Genomic DNA, 19384 nt, shown 5'->3' on the forward strand with positions numbered 1-19384 from the left:
TTGCGTTGTCGTCGCAGTGGTCTTTGGCCGTGACTAAGATGGCCCCCGGGGTGATCAGTCCCGGTCTGCCGTTTTAAGGCGCGCTCGTGTGCGTCGCACGTAGGGAGGAAGTAAAAGAGCAGACAAGTAGGCAAGCATGAGTAAAAAGCAAATTAACTAAGTATAAGTTAATCTTTAGCCAAGCAATTTAACCAATATGGCGAATATTTGACAAGATAAAAAGGTGAATTGTCATGTGGACAAAGCGGGTATTTACTTATTTCTTTAAGCTCTTAGTTCGGCGAATCGTCTGGTCATGGGTAGAACCTTCTCAGGTTACCCGCATTCCATGTTCTGGGTACTTCCTTGCCGTCGAGTCTTTCGAGCTTGTAAGCACCTTTGCCGAGTACCTCCCTTACCCTGTAGGGTCCTTCCCAGTTTACCGTCAGCTTGCCTTCCCCTGGGGTCGGGACGCCGATGTCGTTGCGTCGCAGGACGAGGTCCCTTTCCTCGAAATCTCGTTTGAGGACTTTTGCGTTGTAACGCTGGGCTATTCTTTGTTTCAGCGCCGTTTCCGTTAGGTGAGCTATCTCCCTCGTTTCCTCAATCAGGTCTTTCTCGACTACTTCGCTCATGCCCGCGAGCAGTAGTCGGGGGCTCGGTTCGCCGATTTCGACTGGTATCACCGCGTCGACCCCGTATGTCAGTCGAAAGGGAGTTTCCCCCGTGGCGCTTTGCTCGGTTGTCCGGTAAGACCATAAGACGGAGGGGAGTTCGTCAGCCCAGCTCCCTTTCTTATTGTCTAGGCGCTTCTTTAGACCAAGGAGGACGACTTTGTTTGCGGCCTCTACCTGCCCGTTCGTTTGGGGGTGTTCTATTGAGGAGAACTTTTGCTTTATCCCCAGGCCAGAGAGGAATTCCATGAACTTCTTGTCGGTGAACTGGGTCCCGTTGTCCGAGATAACCACCTCCGGGATACCGAAACGGGTTATCACCTGCCTCCACATGAACTTCCGGCAGTTGGTGGACGATATCATGGCTAGTGGCTCAGCCTCCACCCATTTGGTATAGTAGTCAATGGCGACGATGAGGTATTTGACTTGTCCTGGGCCGACCGGGAAAGGTCCCAGGAGGTCGACTCCCCATTGTGCAAAAGGTCGTGTAGTCGTTAGCGAGCTTAGTTCGGAGGCCGGTGCCTTGTGGAAGTTGGCGTTTTGTTGACACTTCGTGCATTTTCTGACGAATTCCTTTGAGTCCTTCATCATTGTCGGCCAGTAGTATCCTGCTCGGATGAGCTTCCTTGCTAGGGCTTTGCCCCCGATGTGGTGTCCGCAACACCCCTCGTGGACTTCTCTGAGCACGTAGTCCGTTTGGTCGGGGTGCAAACACTTCAATAGGGGCTGGCTAAGTCCCTTTTTGAATAGTTGTCCCTGTATGATTGCATATCTGGCCGCCTCCCTTCTTAAAGCTTTGGCTGCTTTCTCATCTTCGGGCAACTTGCCGAGTTCCAGGAAGTTGGTGATGGGGTCCAGCCATGAGGGGCTCGACTCCGTCAAGTGGAGGGCGACCGTTGGTTCCTTCACCATGCCTTGGATGAGCGACCGGTTACCCGATCCTGGCTTTGTGCTCGCAAGCTTCGACAAGAGGTCTGCTCGTGTGTTCCTTTCTCTTGGAACGTGCAGGACGATGACCTCCTGGAACTGGCTTGTCATTTGCTTAACCTTTTCCAAGTATTTTTGGAGGAGGGGGTCCCGGGCTTGGTAGCTTCCGTTTATCTGTGAGGTGACGACTTGGGAGTCGCTGCATACTTCGACCCTCGTCGCCCCGACTTCCCGAGCCAGCATTAGTTCGCCTAGGAGAGCCTCATATTTTGCTTGGTTGTTCGACACTGGGAACTCGAACTTGGTCGATTGCTCATAGATGACCCCTGCTGGGCTTTCCAAGATGACCCCTGCTCCTCCGGACGTTTGGTTGGAGGCTCCGTCCACATGAAGCCTCCACCGTGTGCCCGTTTCCTCGGGAGGGTCGCCCGTTACCTCCACCAAGAAGTCTGCCATTGCCTGGGCCTTGATTGCGTGTCGGGGCTCATACTGTAGGTCATATTGTGAGAGCTCGATGGCCCAGGTCATCATCCTACCAGCCAAATCAGGTTTTTGCAGTATTTGTCGAATCGCCTGATCTGTCCTCACAACTATACGGTGACTCTGGAAGTATTGTCTTAACCTTCGGGAGGACACTAGGAGCGCCAGCGCCAGTCTTTCCAGTTTGCTATTCCTCAGCTCTGGTCCCTGGAGTGCCCTGCTCACGAAGTAGACGGGCTGTTGTGTCTTTGCTTCTTCTGTAACGAGGACCGCGGCAAGCGCTTCCTCAGTTACTGACAGGTAGAGGTAGAGCGGTTCTCCGGCTCTGGGTTTCCCGAGGACTGGTGGTGCCGCCAAGATTTCCTTGAAGTGGTTGAATGCCTCTTCGCACGCTGGGGTCCATTCGAACGTCATTCCCTTTCTCATTAAATTGAAGAAAGGTAGGGCCCTTGCTGCCGATGCGCCGAGGAAACGGGACAAAGCTGTCAATCTCCCAGCAAGTCTCTGGACGTCTTTGATGCAACCCGGACTCTTCATTTGAAGGACCGCTTGGCATTTTTCGGGATTGGCTTCCACTCCTCTTTGAGTGATCATGAAGCCCAGGAACTTTCCGGCCTCCATGGCGAACGCGCATTTGAGCGGATTAAGCCTCATGTCGTGTTGTCGTAGGGACGAGAAAACGCCGTTAAGGTCGCTCAGGAGATCGTCAGGTCGTGCGGTCTTTGCGAGTATGTCATCCACATAGACTTCTACTGTTTTGCCCATGAGTTCGCTGAATATCTTATTCATCAACCTTTGGTATGTGGCTCCGGCATTTTTTAGACCAAACGGCATTACCTTGTAACAATAGATGCCCCCTGGCGTTATGAACGCCGTTTTTTCCTCGTCGGGTCGGTGCATCGGTATCTGATTGTACCCTGAGTAGGCGTCCATGAAGCTCAGATATCTGTACCCTGCCGCTGCGTCGACGAGTGCATCAATATTAGGTAGGGGGTAGCAGTCCTTGGGACAAGCCTTGTTGAGGTCAGAGTAGTCCACGCACATTCTCCACCTCCCGTTGTGTTTTTTAACCAGAACCACATTCGACAACCAAGTCGAGTAGTCCAGTTCCCGGATGAATTCCGCTTCTAAGAGGCTGGCCGTTTGCTTGGCTATCTCTTCCGCCCTTTCCTGCGACATTTTTCTCCTTCTCTGGGCCACTGGTTTGGCTCCTGCCTTTACGGCCAGGTGATGCGACATGAGCTGGGGATCTATCCCGGGCATGTCGGCAGGTGTCCAGGCAAAGAGGTCGGCATTGGCCCTAATCATTTCCATCAAAGGCTCCTTTATCTCGTGGGGGAGGTTTCTGTTTATGAATGTGAATTTATCGTCCTCCTCGCCGACTCTGAACTTTTCCAAGTCTCCTTCTGGCTCTGGTCTGGGTTTGTCGTCTACCCTGGCATCCAGGTCGGCCAGGAAGACCCCTGACGCTTCCTTGGATTTTTTCCTGAGAGAAAGGCTGGCGTGGTCGCAAGCGACCGCCGTTTCCAAGTCGCCCCTGAGGGATCCCACGGATCCGTCATCGGTGATGAATTTCATCACCAGTAGTTTCGTACTGATAGCTGCCCCCAAGTCGTTAATGGTCTTTCTCCCCAGGATGATGTTATAAGCCGTCGAATCTCGTAATATCACAAAGTCTGCCATGACTGTTCTCCGTCTTTGCCCTTGTCCCACAGAGGTCGGGAGTGTGATAATTCCGTCCGGCTTGATGAAGTGGTCACCTAACCCTACCACACCGTGCTGGTGGGTCGTCAGGTCCGAATCTCTCAATCCCAAGGCATCGAAAACATTTCGGAACATGATATTTGAGTCTGCCCCCGTGTCTACCAGGATTCGTTTGACGAGGCCAGTTCCGACCCTAGCCGTGATGACCATGGGCGGACTTTCCGGCGCCTCGTCGAACCATTGATCCTCCGGGCCGAAAGAGATAGTTGGGAGACCCTTAAGACTTCTAACGGGTGAGGTGGAGATCGCTAGGACCTTGGTATCTTTTTTCTGTGCCGATTTCGACTTCGGGGCGGTATTTCTGGCCGTTACCACGTTTACCACCGTGAGGCCGTGGTCGCCACCCTCTGGTTCTTGTCGTCGCCTCGTTGGTCGGGATCTATCTTCGCTGTCGTGGTCTCGGTTGCGTCTCCTTGGTTCCCTTATAAGGTGGGAGAAATCGGTGAGTTTGCCGTCCCTGATAGCTTGCTCGAGGGCGTCCTTTAGGTCAAAGCAGTCTTGGGTCTTGTGCCCGTAACCCTTGTGATACTCGCAGTAGAGGTTCTTGTTTCCTCCCGTCCTGTCCTTCAGTGGTCGGGGCTTCGCCAGTATCCCCTTTTCTGCTATCTGTTGGTAAACTTCTGTGATCGATGCTGTAAGGGGGGTGTAGTTGGTGAACTTCCCAACTCGGGGGAACGGTTTGGGTGGTTTACTCGGACCGCCGTCCCTGGCGTGTTCCTTTGGTCTTTCTCTGGCTTCGAAGTGCCGGGCTTGGTTATAGGCCAGCTGCCGTTTATTGGCAGCCACAACCCGGCTGACTTCCTCGTCATTAATGTATTCTTTGGCCACGCACTGGATCTCTTGCATTGTCCAGACGGGCTTTGTGGTGAGGTGTTTCCTGAAGTCCTCATTCGAGAGCCCGTTCGTTAAGCACAAACTTGCCACTGAGTCCGTCAGACCGTCAATTTCCAAGCACTCGTCATTAAAACGGTCCAGGTACTTCCTGGTCGGCTCTCCGGGTCTCTGTGTCACCCCCAGCAAATTAATTGGGTGTTTGGCTTTGACAATCCTAGTTGTGAACTGAGCCAAGAAGGCGTGGCTGATGTCGGAAAATTGGGTCACCGAGCCTTGCGGGAGGTTGTTAAACCACCGTATTGCCGGGCCCGCTAAGGTGACCGGGAAAGCGCGACATCTGACCTCGTCTCCCACCCCTTCTAGGTTCATCCTGGCCTCAAAGGCCGTCAAGTGTTCCAGGGGGTCTTGCGTTCCGTCATACTTCATGTCTGTCGGCTTGTCGAAGTGTTTCGGTAGTCGGACCTCGAGTACGGAGCGGTGGAAAGGAGTCGCTCCTATTATGACGGGTCCTCGGGCAGTTCTTCTCGACTCGTTGTTCTCGCGGTGAGCCTCCTCGTCGCCCCTGTTCGACGCGCGCCGCCTTTCGTGTCGGGCGTAGATAATGGGGTCGCGACTTCTTCTTCTGGGGCGTACCCGCCCCCCAGTGCTCTCCGACTCGTATTGGGGGCTCGGCGTGCGCCTCGAGCGGCTCCTTGAACGGGAACGGGTGGGGCTCCGCTCTGGGGAGCGTTGGTCGCGCTCTCTTTCTGCTAGCCTGCGCTCTAAGTCCTGCATTCTGTGGCGTAGTTCTTGCATTATCCTGGCGTGGTTATCACCTGTCCCCCCGAAGGGGCGTCTCTCGTGAGCCTGTGTCGCATCCCTCGGGGGCGACCGTTGCTGTTGCCGGGATTCCGTCGCGACGGCGCCTCCCCCGAGCACGGGAGGCGCTACCTCGGAACCTGTCCCAGTCTGGACCAGCACGAAATCCATGGACGAGTTGTCCCCACAGACGGTGCCAATGTTCGGTAGGTCGGGTACCGGACGGTTCGGGTTAGGACCCTGAGGTCAACGCTTGGGATGGTGGAGAGACTCGTCTGGTCGTGGTTTCCTGGTCCCGGGTGTGCGAGGTCCCGAGCACTTCGTATGGAGAGGGGGGTGCCACCTGCAAAGACACTCCGACGCTCTTGTCAGAATATGTGCAGGCGGAAAGGAGGTGGTGTAAGGATGTGACGTACCTTGGAGGGAGAGCCAGTCTCCCCCTTATATACATGTCAGTAGTGGGCCCCTCCAGTGGTTAGGCCCATACCCTCAAGGGCGCTGTCCCACGGCTGTGTGCAAGCCGTACGGGACGCGTGTCCGGGTCGGGTGGAGGGCGCGTTGTTGGGCCGGCGGGAACTCGGGTCGGGTTAACCCGCGTGAGCTTGGGCCAGGCCGTAACACTTATTTTATCGTATTTTGTATCCATATGATAAATAATTTTTTATTATTTTTTTAGTATTCTAATTTCTTAGGTATGTTATTATTTTTTATGAAATTTTTATTGGTTTTGGTTCATATGAACTATCTTTTTCTATTTTTTATTACACTATATTTATGTTTTGTACAAAGTTTATTTATTTATTTTTTATTTGGTTTTATTATTCTACGATTTTTCGTTTTTTACTTACCTATTTTTATTATTCATATGATATTTATTGTCGGTTAATTTTCATATTATAGTCTTTTTAGTACTTAGATTTTGTATACATATTATTACATTTTTTATGGAGTTTTTATTTGTTTTTGTTTATATGAATTTTCACTTTATTTTTGCTCTATATGAATTTTTTTATTTTTTATTTGGTTTTGTAAAATTTATAACAGTAATTCTTGTATATTATGTTTATTATTGCAATTTTGTTATAATATAAATTATTGATTTTATTAAAAAAAATAAATTAAATGAAAAAATTAAATATAAATAAGGATAGAATGATAAGTAATAAAAAATTAAAGCCTAAAATAATATTAAATAAAAAATATTGAAAATACTAAAAAAATATGAAGTTTTTTCTTTTTGTTTGACTTTGTCAAATTTGCCATTGTAATTGTGCATTATTTATTATTATAATTTTGTATAATATGAATTATTAATATTATTAAAAAAGATAATTTAAATAAAAAATAAATCACAAATAATAATAAAAAATATAATATAAAATAATATTAAAAATAAGAATACTCAAAATATTAGAATAAAAATATATAAATATTAAATTAATATTACCATGTATATACTTAAAATTTAGGTGGAAACTCAGGTACAGTCGACTTCACGTCATCTAGCTACCCTCAACTATCAACTTCACGCTAAATCGACTTCACCTAAGTTTTCACCTAAAATTTAACAAAAATATAATATGTTTGAATCAAACACGTAGTTGGTAGTTGGAAAAAGTAAAAGCGATACTTAAAAGTTAAAACACACTCTTTTTGTTCATTCTTCGATCACATTGCATTCCTCTTCTTCTTCTTCTCCTTCTTGTTGGCGCGATGGGAAACTCTTCCTCCATGCTAACGCAGTACGACATCGAAGAGGTCCAGAAATATTGCGAAGACACTTGTATGTAATTCGCAAAACTTAATTAAAACGCTTTACCATTTTTTTCAATTTTGATTTTGATTTTGATTTGTGGCTGGAGGAACACCATAGTCACGCAGCAGGAGATCGTATCTCTGTACAGTAGGTTTTGCCAGCTGGATCGTAAGAACTGCGGCTTCATTCCCTCCGATGAATTTCTCAGCATTCCCGAATTCTCGCTCAACCCTCTCTCTCACTCTTTGCTCAACATGTTGGATGGTTTGAACTTCAAGGAATTTGTTGCATTCTTATCCGTCTTTAGTCCTCGTGCTACTATGCAACACAAAATTGAATGTAAATTTCTTTTTCCCCTTTCTTTCTGGCTAAAGAAATAGATTGATAATCTGATATTAGATTTGGTGTTTTTTTTAGTTATTTTCAAGGTGTATGATACTGATTGCAATGGCAAAGTAACTTTCCGTGACATTTTAAGGGTTCTGAAGGATATGACTGGACAATTTATGCCTGAAAAACAGATGGAGGTCATATTTCATTTCATTTCATTTGATTACATTACATTATATACTTGCTTACTGAATTCAAAGAGATCAAGGTATAAGCTTTCTTTGAAAGGTTTATAAATTTGTAGTTCTATTTGCACTTTCCATTTATTCGGAATGAGAAATGCTATTTGTACACCAAAATCAGCCACTAAAATCAGCCACCAATGTATTTGTGTATAAATACATGTGTGGTTTAATTTATTTTCAATGTTGTATTTGTATTTCAGCATGTATTTTATACTGGTGGCTGACTCTAGTGACTGATTTTGGTGTACACGTAGCATAACCCATTTAGAATATATGAGTGTGTTTGTTGCTGGGACGACCACGGGCTGGTATTGTTATCTAACATTTCAATTGGCAAAAGCAAATTGAGGTTGATGTGATATGCTTATTATAACTGCCTCTGATGGATTTTGTTTCCCTTTGTACCTTTTACAGGAGATTCTTACACAGGTCCTTGAGGAAGCAGGCTATCAAAAGGATTCTGTTTTGGTCTTGTCTGACTTCATGAAGGTACTCAAATGATCTTATCTTTAATTTAGATAAACATTCGAATATTATGAAAATAAAGAGTAGAGACATGGACAAAAATTGCTTGAATAGCTGCCTAAAACCATTAACAAGAATTCAATTTGGGCCTTGGACAGAACTTCGGCTATGACAAATTGTTTGTGTTGAATTGGAGTTATATTTTGTTTATTTATCATGGCCATTAGTAGAAGGGTGATTATTGATTAGATCTCATTATTTGGAACACAAGTTGTAGTTAGCTTGAAACTGATGCTTATCATTGTTAGTGGTCAATTGACATTATTTATTTCACAGTTGACTTTCTTGTGTTATCCCATGCATGCTGAACACTGCTTGATATTTGTTAGTTTGTCAACTTTCATTGAAAAATGAATAACTTATTGTTTTTTTCCATGATAGATTCTTGGCGATTCGGACCTAAAGATGGAAGTTGATTTTCATGTTGATTAGAATGAAAGTACCAATGGTATTAGAATATAGTATAGTCCTACTTTCTTTCTGTTTCATTTAGGAGATTCTTGATCATGATACCTAGTTCTTATATTATTTTTGGACTCTAATTGTTTAGAAACAAAAACATGGATGATAAATTCTTAACAGCATTCAGCATTCTTTTTTCTTGGAAGTAACTTCTAATAGTTCATATCAATATTGTTGCATAATGAGTAATTGGTATCTTACAATTCTATAATCTTTTCACATTACCATCCAAGCTTATTTATTCACTCTTCTATAAACGTAAGCATGACCACAATATTTCCCATCAAACTTCTATAAGTATTACTTACTACACTTATCTCATCTAATAGTACTTATTATTGTAGAAATTTAAAGCTTGTATTGAACATTACACAAATCTCAATTCATTTTTGTTAGCTTTTACATACCATAAATTATAAATATTTATGTAAATAATGTAAAAAAAAAATACAACTCAGTTTTATTCTAATGTTAGTAGTTACTCGTGTATTTTCAACAAAAGCTAAGAGAGAATACATGCAAAAAGTTTGTAGTACTCCAACACTACATGCATAAAAACAGGACACATGAATTCATTCAAAGGTAATGATAGAAGGATAAAAGAATACAAGTGATGTGAATGATAAAAGAAACAAATTAAAATGGTGAAACTTATTTGAATATAACTAGTTCCACTATATTCAAAATGACTAATAAACAACAATGTTATTCCAATTAGAAAACTAATATTTACATTTAACAATTGACTAACTTAAAAGTTTTTCAAGACAATATTATTTTAAGTAAATATTATTTTTCTTTGATTACATTCAAAATTATTAGATCTATTATTAAACTATTATATTCCTTTTCTTATTAAACCACCGAATAGCAATAGCACAACACCACACAGCAATTAGGCAAGGAACAAGATTGGCAATTTGATAAGAACTTATTTAAGAAATACCATGATAATGATAACAATAATAATAATAATGATGTTGGCCTTTGGTAAAGCCAGAAGTTAAGCGCCTATTTGATCGCTTCTAAACACAATTTCCTATTTTTAAACATGACAAGATTTGGATAATTGAATATTGTAAATATAAGAATAGACAAAAATAGGGAGAAAATTAATGAGAAGATATACTAATGAAAAGGTTTGCAGAACTATGGCTTTACACTTGTCAATGTTTCCAGAGTGCAATACATATTGATGGCATCAAAATCATTATTTTTATTTTATAGAAGTCAGCAAAATCAGTTTAGTGACCGGTTCTTGGTTAACCGGACCGGTTCTTGTTTCCGGTCCGGTCTTCTCTTCTTTCTTTTTAAGGTAGTCGTGGCTATGCCCCATTGTAGCCGTTGGAAATGACGGTTCCCCTCCTTCCTTTAGATTCCAACAACAAACTACTTTTTTGAAGCCACCCAAAAAGAAAAAATAATAATCCAAAACATGGGTCCCGATCATAGAACAAAACAATTAATCACCGTCCCAGATAATGAATGTGTTTAACAAAAGAAAAAGTAGTTAATGAACAATGATTTTGTCTGCATTTTGTAACCCAACCGCCACGAAACTCGTCCCATGTCTGTTCTTCACTTGTGATCTTCCTGAAAATGTCCTCTTATGAATTTTCCAACTGCGCCTGTTCGTATACAAAATACCCAACATAGAAAGTTTTTTTCTTTTCGTTTTTTTTCCCCTTCCTGATAATCTTTTAATTTGTTGGAATTTGATGCAGAAAAACAGAGGATCCTGCTTCTTCAGGGTGTTTCCGCGTTTGTCTTATTGAATCCGTTCACGCTTATTTGGAACCTGCAAAGGTACATTTGATAAATTTCTTTTCTTCCTTGCAGTGAAAGCATGCTCCAATTTTATATGGTTTATGTAGCTAACACCACAATTTTCTAATTTATTTTCTTGTATTTTCCTTGCCGCTAACACCATTCTGCTTCATTACTTGGATGCATCTATATTTCCCTTTTGTTTTTTCGTGAAAAAGAAAGGTTCCTGGTTTTCCAAAATTGTGGGAATTAAGGATTGTTTTTTACAGACATTGAAAACTTGATTTCTTATATGTATATATCTATTTTGTATGCTCAAATGCATTGCTATTTATTGAATTGTGAAATTGATCACATAGATACAAAGAAAATCCAATCCTTTTTTGTGTCATCATATAGTTGTGATTAAAATGCTGCTATCTCTTGTGTTTAGAAGTAAACTATAAGTGAACCTGTACAATGGTTGAAACTAGCACGGCGTCTCCGATGGCGGAGGCTGATATAACAGCAATGAAGGAAACACTCCGAGCCCAACAAATTCTTCTGCAGCAGCTACATGCAGAGTTGGATCAGGAAAGAGAAGCCTCTGCTACTGCAGCCAGCGAAGCTATGGACATGATACTTCGTCTGCAAGGCGAAAAGGCTGCCGTGAAGATGGAGGCAAGTCACTACAAGAGAATGGCAGAGGAGAAGATAGGTCATGCTGAGGAAACTCTTGAAGTCTTTGAAGAGCTTATGTATCAGAAGGAGATGGAAACCACTGCTCTTGAGTTCCAAGTCTTGGCTTACAAACAGAAGCTTCTGGCATTGGGAGTAGATATCAATCTCAGTGAGCTTGAATTCCCTGATGATCTTCTTCTTAATAGAAGTGAACAAAATGGAGAAGATGATCAAAGTAGCTCTATGAGAAGGTTGCAATCATTGCCCCCTATTGCTTTTAAGAATACATTTAGAGCTGCAAGAAAGAGGGACAGATCTCCTAGTCCAACTCCATTTAATATTCCGGTTCCTAAATCGGCTGAGAACAATGATCAGGAAGACTATCCTAATGGATCACTTGATTCATATTGGAACCAAATCAAAAAGTTAGATGAAAAAGTTAAAGAGATTTCAGATTGCAAAGAATCTGGAGTTGAAATATGTCCAAGACCAAGGATTAGAAGAGGGAGATCATGTTCATTGTTATCACAATTAGGCAGTCCAGCAACCTCTGATCAAACAGATAAAGTAATCTCAAGTAGAGCGAGTCGTCATGGAAGTACAAACGATAGAGAATCGGTTGCAAGTGTCTCTACCTTGGTTAATGTTCATGATGTATTTGAAGTGCCACAAGCTAGTGAGAAAAAGGTTTTAGAAGCAGATAGCAGATTAACAAAACCAGATTCTTTGTCTGATGAAATTGTAGAATCAAATGTTAGACCTGATATAGACAAGAGAAAGAACAAGATTATTCCACAAAAGCCTATTTCCAAAGATATGAAGACCATCATTCGGCAGAAAAAGGAAGAGATGGATGCTGAAAGCAATGCGTCTCGAGCTGAGATTCAAAGGTTGCATCAGAGAATCGAACGGCTCGAGAGGGAAAGAATGAATCCAAGGCCACATGAAGGGGATAAAGAAGAACATTTGAGGTTGTTGAAGGAGATATACCATCGAATCACTTTGATTATGTCCGAGATAAAGTCTATCAAAACTGAAACTCCTCCACCTAAGAATGTGCCACTGGATCCTCTTCAAGAGGTAGTATACTTTTGAACTTAGTCATCATTTATTATTGTATTCTATGTTCAATAAATATTTTTGCTTCTATTTCCTTCAAGATAACAGTTTTCAACTCTCTATGAACAGGCAATGTTATACTTTTGGATTTGATCAAGGTAATTTACCAGAATGATTTTCTCAAACAACTGATCGACTCAGTTTATCAATTAGTACAGATGATTTTGTCCACTGAGAAGATTTTGTGATATGTGCAGTTAGATTAGATTTTCTAAGCTGAATTTTTTTGTCACTGGAGAAGAATGTAATCCTGATATGTTATTTTTGTATACTGAGGTTGAAATCCTTTGCAAAGTGCAAACTTTATACTGTATGATGTTCTTTTGGTCTCTATAATTGAAGGAGAATGAATTTTTGTCCTGAGTTTTTCCATATTTTTCTTTTTCTCCATGAATTGTTGTCATGAAAAAGAGAGCAAATGAAGGGGATTTAATAAAAAACAAAAATTACAGAAATGATGTTCTTTCAGAATAAAGGGCCACTGCGTTTTACACATTGTAACAGTTCCATTAAAGTTGATAATGGAGGTCAACATCATGTGGTAGTGCAATTAACATAGTCACCATCTCTTTCAGTTTTCATGCACAAAAGATGAGCATATTCATCACTACCTTATGCTCCTATATGAACTCATTTTCTGTTATTTGTTTTAATTAAAGCAAGATATTAACCCATAATTCAACTGTTTATCATGATTATATTGGAAGAGAACCTGCTATTTAACCATTTTTATATGCTTCTTTGGCCATTTGTGGCCTTGTTTTTACATTATAGAAGATGATATTTTTACATAAAATAAACTATTTTGCATAGATACCTAACTCACTCTTTATTAATAGGAATTTTCTAGTTTCATGCAGAAGAACTAGTGCTTCTTTATGCTAGTACATGCACCTACATATTTTATTCATTCCAAGTCAATTTAAGACTAATAGGATTCTGCACTATTTTGTTAATTACTTTACTCCAATCTCTGAAGATATTATACCTTTGTGTAGATGATGATGAATCAACCCATCATTAATGTGAATGTTAAGACTAAAATGGTAGGGAACATGAAAGAAGCGTGATGAACTTGAATTGAGCTGAACTGAAGTGATTACTATTCAACAAACTTAATTAGTAAACAATTTATTTATAAAATTAAAACTAATACTACCATTTCTTGTGTTTGATTGGTGGAATTTTACCAGATTGAATTATGCACAAGATTGTCTCAAGCATCTAAATCAGCAAGGTTTTGTATTGTACTATACTTCTGCTACTAAATTCTCTAATACTTTTTTGGTAAATTAAGTATGCAATGTTTGGTTTCCCCTGCTTTAGTTTGTTTAGGCAAGTAACCTTTGAAACTAATAGGAGTGTGAATTAAGTGGCATTAGTAGGTAAAAAATTGTCATTGTAATTGTAATTTGTTACCATATTTAAGGTTTATAGGATGCTAATATATTTTGTTCTTCAAAAGAACCAGTATAAATGTTAAACAACTTCATTAAGAGATTTTGATAGATATTACATAGTTGAACTTTGGAATGATATCACAAACTTCTAGGGCCTTGGTGAATCATGTGTATATATTTATTAATATTGTTGTGTCCCCTCATTTTGACAAGTGGAGAAGTGATTAAATCATTAAACAACAGTGGAAACTTTTTATATAAGGAACACCTGATTTGTCCTAGTTTTCATCCATGACAGAAACTTGACAAATCAGCAACCATAGTTTTTTTTCTCCTATGATCTCAAGGTAATGCTAAGATAACCGATCTAGCATTTGTTTTTAGTTATATAATAAGATAGATGGTTGCTTCTTTAAAAAACCTGTGTCATGAAATCGCTTGTCCTAAAAGTTTAAGTCGATAGAAGGAGATACATGAATGATTATATCTCTAATAGGATTTGCGTGAATTTTTGTATAGAATTTTCTTTTTCTTTTTTTATTTGTCTTATACTGAAATTATTTTCTTTTGAATTTAAAGAATTGAACTCTAGACTTTAATTCATAGAAATTCTTATACTATGTGGCTATGATGCATAGACACTGACACGGACACGGGACACGACACGACACAGGACACGTCGACACGCGAATTTTAAAATCTTACATGACACGGGGACACGCATACATATAAAATATAAAGTATTTTTTAGATAAATCGTAATGATATTTTGATATTTTATTGATATTAAAATATAAATTAAAATTTTTAATTATGTTTAATGTCTTATTTTAATTATATCAAGTATTTAAAATATTTTTTTATTTTAATAAATAATAATATATACTCTATCTAAATTTATTTTAAAAATATATGTTAAGAATAAGACAAGACACGCTGACACGTGATGGTATTTAGGTGTGTCCAGATGTGTCCGGAGAAGAATTTTTTATTTTTTATTAAGATACGGTTGGACACAGCAGACACGCGTGTCAGACGAATGTCGGTGAGTGTCGTGTCCGAAATATGTCTGACACGTGCACACGGCAACTCAACGAAGTATCCATGCTTCATAGCTATGTGGTGAAACAACTTGTCCAAAAACTTAAGTTGATTAGAAGAGATACCAACTTGAATTCCAATATAATAGCATGAAGAACAATTGAGGCTTACATCTATCATTTAGGTAACTTTTTATCTGGTGTCACAGCCTAATAATGATTACTTTAAATTCAGTTCCCAACTCCATTGTGAGTATTGTCAAAAAGATTAATGAATTGCTCTAATTGGCTACAAGATTTTCTTGAGATTTGTCAACATTTTTGTAATATAAATATATGATTTCTGACTCTCTTATTTTGAGTTAATTTAATGTGGATATCTGGCATGCCAAGTCATTATCTAATCTTGCTTGTGATCTTTGTCAAGGGACAACTTAACCTGTCGAAGCAAAAATCATGGCATAGCGGTTTTCTCGTGCTGAAGTGATCTCTGAAACTCTCATAAAGTTTTTTTCATCTGGATTATTTTTCAAATATCCACTTGATAAGTATATGCATATAAAAAGTTAGGCAAAAAGAGAAATAGACAACCAAATTGATTGTTTAAATATTATGAGAATTGGTTGACAAATTGAAATGTCCATCCCATGCTTTTAAGCATAATAATTTCAATGCTCATGCTCAGAATATAAAATAAATCAATAATTTTATTTGTACACCAAACTCTCAAGATATCTGTAAATATAAAGAGAACACATGTTAGTTATGAAGAAATTACTGGTATCAGAATGGTATCTAACTATCTATTAAAAAGAATGGATACCTATACAAATTGAAAATAAAATGGAATTAATTGACCATGATAATTGATAACAAACAACAAAGTTTGGACTTAAACAGAATAATTGGATACAAATAAGAGGATACATATTGCTAGTTACAAAAATGGAAGGTCACAAACTCATAATGTTTTATTGATTGACTAAAACATTTGGACTATAATACAAAATTTTCATTGACATAGTATCAAAATTTATATTCTTAATTAATTACTATTTGACTGAATTTTCTGATCTGCATGAAGAATTTGGATTAGTGAGGTAGTCCTTTAATCTTCCCAACTCTTGTGCTACATCCATCATGGTTGGTCTTGTTGAAGGATTCTGCTGTGTGCAGATAAGTCCCAACTCCACAAGTTCAAGTATAACATCTTGCCTTGTTCTGTTATGATGACTTGGCAAACAAGAAGAGTATCTTTGTAATGCTTCTTCAACCAATTTGCCAAGCTTGTCTTGGTTTGTGTATTGTCTCTTAACCCACTCATGCAAGCTTGATCCTTCATGCATGAGTACATCCGTGGGGCGTCTCCCCGTGACGATTTCTAACAGAATCACTCCAAAACTGTAAACATCACCTTGAGTTGAAGCATGTTTTCCCATGCCATATTCTGTCTTGTCCAAGAAAAAATTGAGTGAGAGAATAATGAGAAAAAAACATAAAAAGAAATTAATATGAAGAAAATACTAAAGAGTATGATCATTAATACATGATAATATTGAACATAGTATAGGAAAACTTTGGATAAGAATTCACAAAGTACATACCAGGAGCTATATAGCCAACAGAGCCACATAATAAGCCCTGTGTTGAGCTGAAAGATGCTGCTGAGTAACTTGTGGAGGCACTGTCATCACCTTTTACAAGCTTTGCAATTCCAAAATCCGTAACCAAAGCTGTCATATCTTCATCAAGAAGTATATTACTCGGCTTAAGATCGCAGTGCGCGATTTTCACTGGTGAGTAATGGTGGAGATAGGACATTCCCTCGGCTACATCGCTGCATATCCTCACTAACTGAACCACATCCAACCTTTGGTTTAACCCATGACTTGGATATAAGTGCCTCTCAAGACTACCATTTGGCATAAGAGGAAGCACAAGAGCCTTAAATCCTGGTTTACTACAAATTGTGATGATCTTTATTAAGTTTCTGTGCCTAATCTTTCTAATGATTTGGCATTCCCTCTTAAAGCTCCATGAGATATCACCAGCTGTTTCTGTATCTAATACCTTCACTGCTACTCTTGTGTTATCTAAGAGGACTCCTTTGTAGACCTGTCCAAACCGGCCTGAACCGATTAAGCTCGAGGAACTGAAACCTCCTGTGGCTTCTCTAAGATTTCCATATGAAATTTTTGGATAATGGAGCTCTTCTGTTTCCTCTTCCTCATCCCTCAACTTGCCCTTGTTAACAACTGCGAATCGCTTTCTCACTCTTGACTTGATTACCATGGAGTACCTACACATGCACAGAAGAGGAGTGGCAAATAGTAACACAGGAATCAATAAGAACACCAAATGATAGCTGTGTTTCTTATGGCAGATTTCCAAGCCTACTACTGTGCCACAAAGACCATCATTTCCCAGGAAAGAATCTATGGTCAGAGATGAAAATGCTCCCTTGTTTGAGACATTTCCTGAGAATTTGTTGAAAGAGAAATTGAGTACTTTGAGGGTGGAAGATAGCTGCAGAGACACTGGTATTACTCCACTCAACTGGTTTGAAGACACATCAAGTGCTTCAAGATAAGGCAATTGGCCTAATGAATAAGGGATAGGGCCTTCTAAGGAGTTACCAGAGAGGTTGAGGTACTCTAGTGCTATGGAACTTTCAAGTTGTGGTGGGATTCTTCCTGATAGATTGTTCATGGAAAGATCAATAGCTAGCACCATATCCATTTTGCTGAGTTCTAATGGAATTGGACCATATAAGTTATTGCTTGATAAATTCAAGTATAGTTTCAAGCTAGCCAAAGCTGCAACTTCTGCAGGAATCTGGCCTGAAATCTTGTTGTGAGACAAGTCCAGAATCTCCAAATTGACACATTTTCCAAGACTTGGTGGAATTTTCCCAGAAAGCTGGTTGTCATAAAGTAAAAGCCTTCTTAACTGGGGAAGGTTGGCAAAACTATCTGGTATTGAACCTGAAAGCTTGTTTCTTGACAAATCTAGAAGGCCCAGGTGTTTGATATCACTAAGTTCTGATGGAATCTCACCATGTAATGAGTTATTTGACAAATAAATTCTCTCTAGCCTAATCATGTGGCAGAAACTAGAGGGGATTGATCCATTTATTTGATTACTAGACAAATTCAAGAAAGTCAAGTTGACAAGGTTGGAAATATGTGGAGGTATAGAACCATATATGAGATTTCCTTCTAGGTGAAGATGTTGCATACTAGTAGGAAGATCACCAATAATATGAGGTAGCTTCCCACCAAGGCGGTTTCCCGCTAATTCGAGTTCTTGAAATCTAGACAAGTTCATCAAGGAAGCAAAGAAAGGTTCAAGGTTGGCGTTACCATCATGGCTGACAAAGTCATTATATGACAAGTACAGGAACTGTAATTGTGGCCAATTGTGTACTATCTCAGATGGAAGCTCTCCACTTAACATATTTGACTCCAAATCAAGCCATTTAAGTTGAGTGGAGTTTGAAAGAGATAAGGGAACATGACCAACAAAATGATTAGACCAAAGTAAGAAGAACCTAAGTTCTTTAAGGACACACTCATTGCTCAAAGGGATAAATCCCCCTAAAGAATTATTGGAGAGGTCTATATAACTTAGTGAACTTCCATTGCAGAAAAGTGATGGTGGAATTTCTCCATCAAGATTATTGCTTTCCATGTCAAGGTAGTCCAAGTTGTGAAGGAACCCAAACTCTGAGGGAATGACACCTTCAAGAAAATTCCCAGACAAACTTAGTTGTCTTAGGTGAATTAAATAGCCTAACTCTTTTGGAATGTGACCCACAAAAAAGTTCCCTGAAAGATCAAGAATTTTCAAGGAAGAGAGGTTTCCAAGTGAAGGAGAAATGGTTCCCCCCAATGACCTTTCACTAAGGTCAAGCTCTATGATCCTATCACTTGCATTGTTGCACTTCACACCTGACCAATCACAAACATGAACATTTGGTGACTTCCAACTCTCTAGAGCATTTTCAGGGTCAGAAACAATGCATAACATGAATGAAACAAGTGAACTTTTATCATACACAAGGGGGGCATTTTGTTCCCCATGAACTACTCTTGAGTTAACAATGTCCAAAAACAAAAATAGGAACATTGTTGTAACTCTTAACAAACACATCATGAATCACAATATCTTTTGTCTACAATCAGAGAACAAAACAAAACAAAAAACGGAAAATATAGTGGAGGAAAAACGTTGACAAATGACTACTATAGAAAGATATACAGGAACTTAAGAATGCCAAGTTAAGTTCAATGTAGCTCAATAAATATAGGAGCAGTTGCAAGATTTTGAAGGCTAAGAAGTTAGAAGGAAGCAGCATGTTAGAAAAATTATGAACCTTGTGCCTAACTGCCGTTGAAGTGGCAAACGAACGTTTGATCATACTATGTTTGACTTTGTAAGCATGATACTCCCAGTTTCCTCATATTCTCGTGTATTATGTGAACAATTAATTATTGAAAAAGTATAAGTAACCAATAACATTTTTAAACAATGTGTGAACAACGTGAATAAATAGGATTAAAAGCGTAAATTAACCTTAAATTTAATTAATAATATTAAATTAGGGTGTAGTGTATTTTTATTT

General features: G+C 39.7%; 4 protein-coding genes across 5 annotated transcripts; 2 read left to right on the forward strand and 2 right to left on the reverse strand.

Annotated features, from left to right (window-relative positions):
- Positions 1 to 293: 293 nt before the first annotated feature.
- Positions 294 to 3743, reverse strand: LOC140176288 (uncharacterized). Its single transcript, XM_072206233.1, has 4 exons — positions 3132 to 3743; positions 2016 to 2423; positions 1221 to 1700; positions 294 to 974 (listed from the first exon to the last, which is right to left on the reverse strand). Exons 1-4 carry the CDS (start codon positions 3741 to 3743, stop codon positions 294 to 296), a joined length of 2181 nt encoding a protein of 726 aa, XP_072062334.1.
- A 3319-nt stretch (positions 3744 to 7062) lies between these two features.
- Positions 7063 to 8919, forward strand: LOC112723457 (uncharacterized). Its single transcript, XM_025774844.2, has 5 exons — positions 7063 to 7239; positions 7330 to 7551; positions 7630 to 7739; positions 8202 to 8276; positions 8694 to 8919. The coding sequence occupies exons 1-5, from the start codon at positions 7170 to 7172 to the stop codon at positions 8742 to 8744; spliced, it is 528 nt and encodes a 175-aa protein (XP_025630629.1). The 5' UTR covers positions 7063 to 7169; the 3' UTR covers positions 8745 to 8919.
- Positions 8920 to 10261: 1342 nt separating this feature from the next.
- LOC112723458 (uncharacterized) lies at positions 10262 to 12680 on the forward strand. 2 transcript variants are annotated; one of them, XM_025774845.3, is made up of 4 exons: positions 10262 to 10404; positions 10499 to 10580; positions 10975 to 12281; positions 12390 to 12680. In XM_025774845.3, exons 3-4 carry the CDS (start codon positions 11001 to 11003, stop codon positions 12411 to 12413), a joined length of 1305 nt encoding a protein of 434 aa, XP_025630630.1. In that variant the 5' UTR covers positions 10262 to 10404; positions 10499 to 10580; positions 10975 to 11000; the 3' UTR covers positions 12414 to 12680. The 2 variants fall into 2 exon arrangements, with proteins under 2 accessions (XP_025630630.1, XP_025630631.1); XM_025774846.3 differs by having other exon boundaries at positions 10265 to 10404; positions 10978 to 12281.
- A 2785-nt stretch (positions 12681 to 15465) lies between these two features.
- Positions 15466 to 19129, reverse strand: LOC112723459 (putative leucine-rich repeat receptor-like serine/threonine-protein kinase At2g24130). Its single transcript, XM_025774847.3, has 2 exons — positions 16365 to 19129; positions 15466 to 16207 (listed from the first exon to the last, which is right to left on the reverse strand). The coding sequence occupies exons 1-2, from the start codon at positions 18913 to 18915 to the stop codon at positions 15813 to 15815; spliced, it is 2946 nt and encodes a 981-aa protein (XP_025630632.1). The 5' UTR covers positions 18916 to 19129; the 3' UTR covers positions 15466 to 15812.
- Between the last annotated feature and the right edge of the window lie 255 nt (positions 19130 to 19384).

This window comes from Arachis hypogaea, chromosome 11 (genome assembly GCF_003086295.3).
Source record: "Arachis hypogaea cultivar Tifrunner chromosome 11, arahy.Tifrunner.gnm2.J5K5, whole genome shotgun sequence".
Classification (NCBI taxonomy): domain Eukaryota; kingdom Viridiplantae; phylum Streptophyta; class Magnoliopsida; order Fabales; family Fabaceae; genus Arachis; species Arachis hypogaea.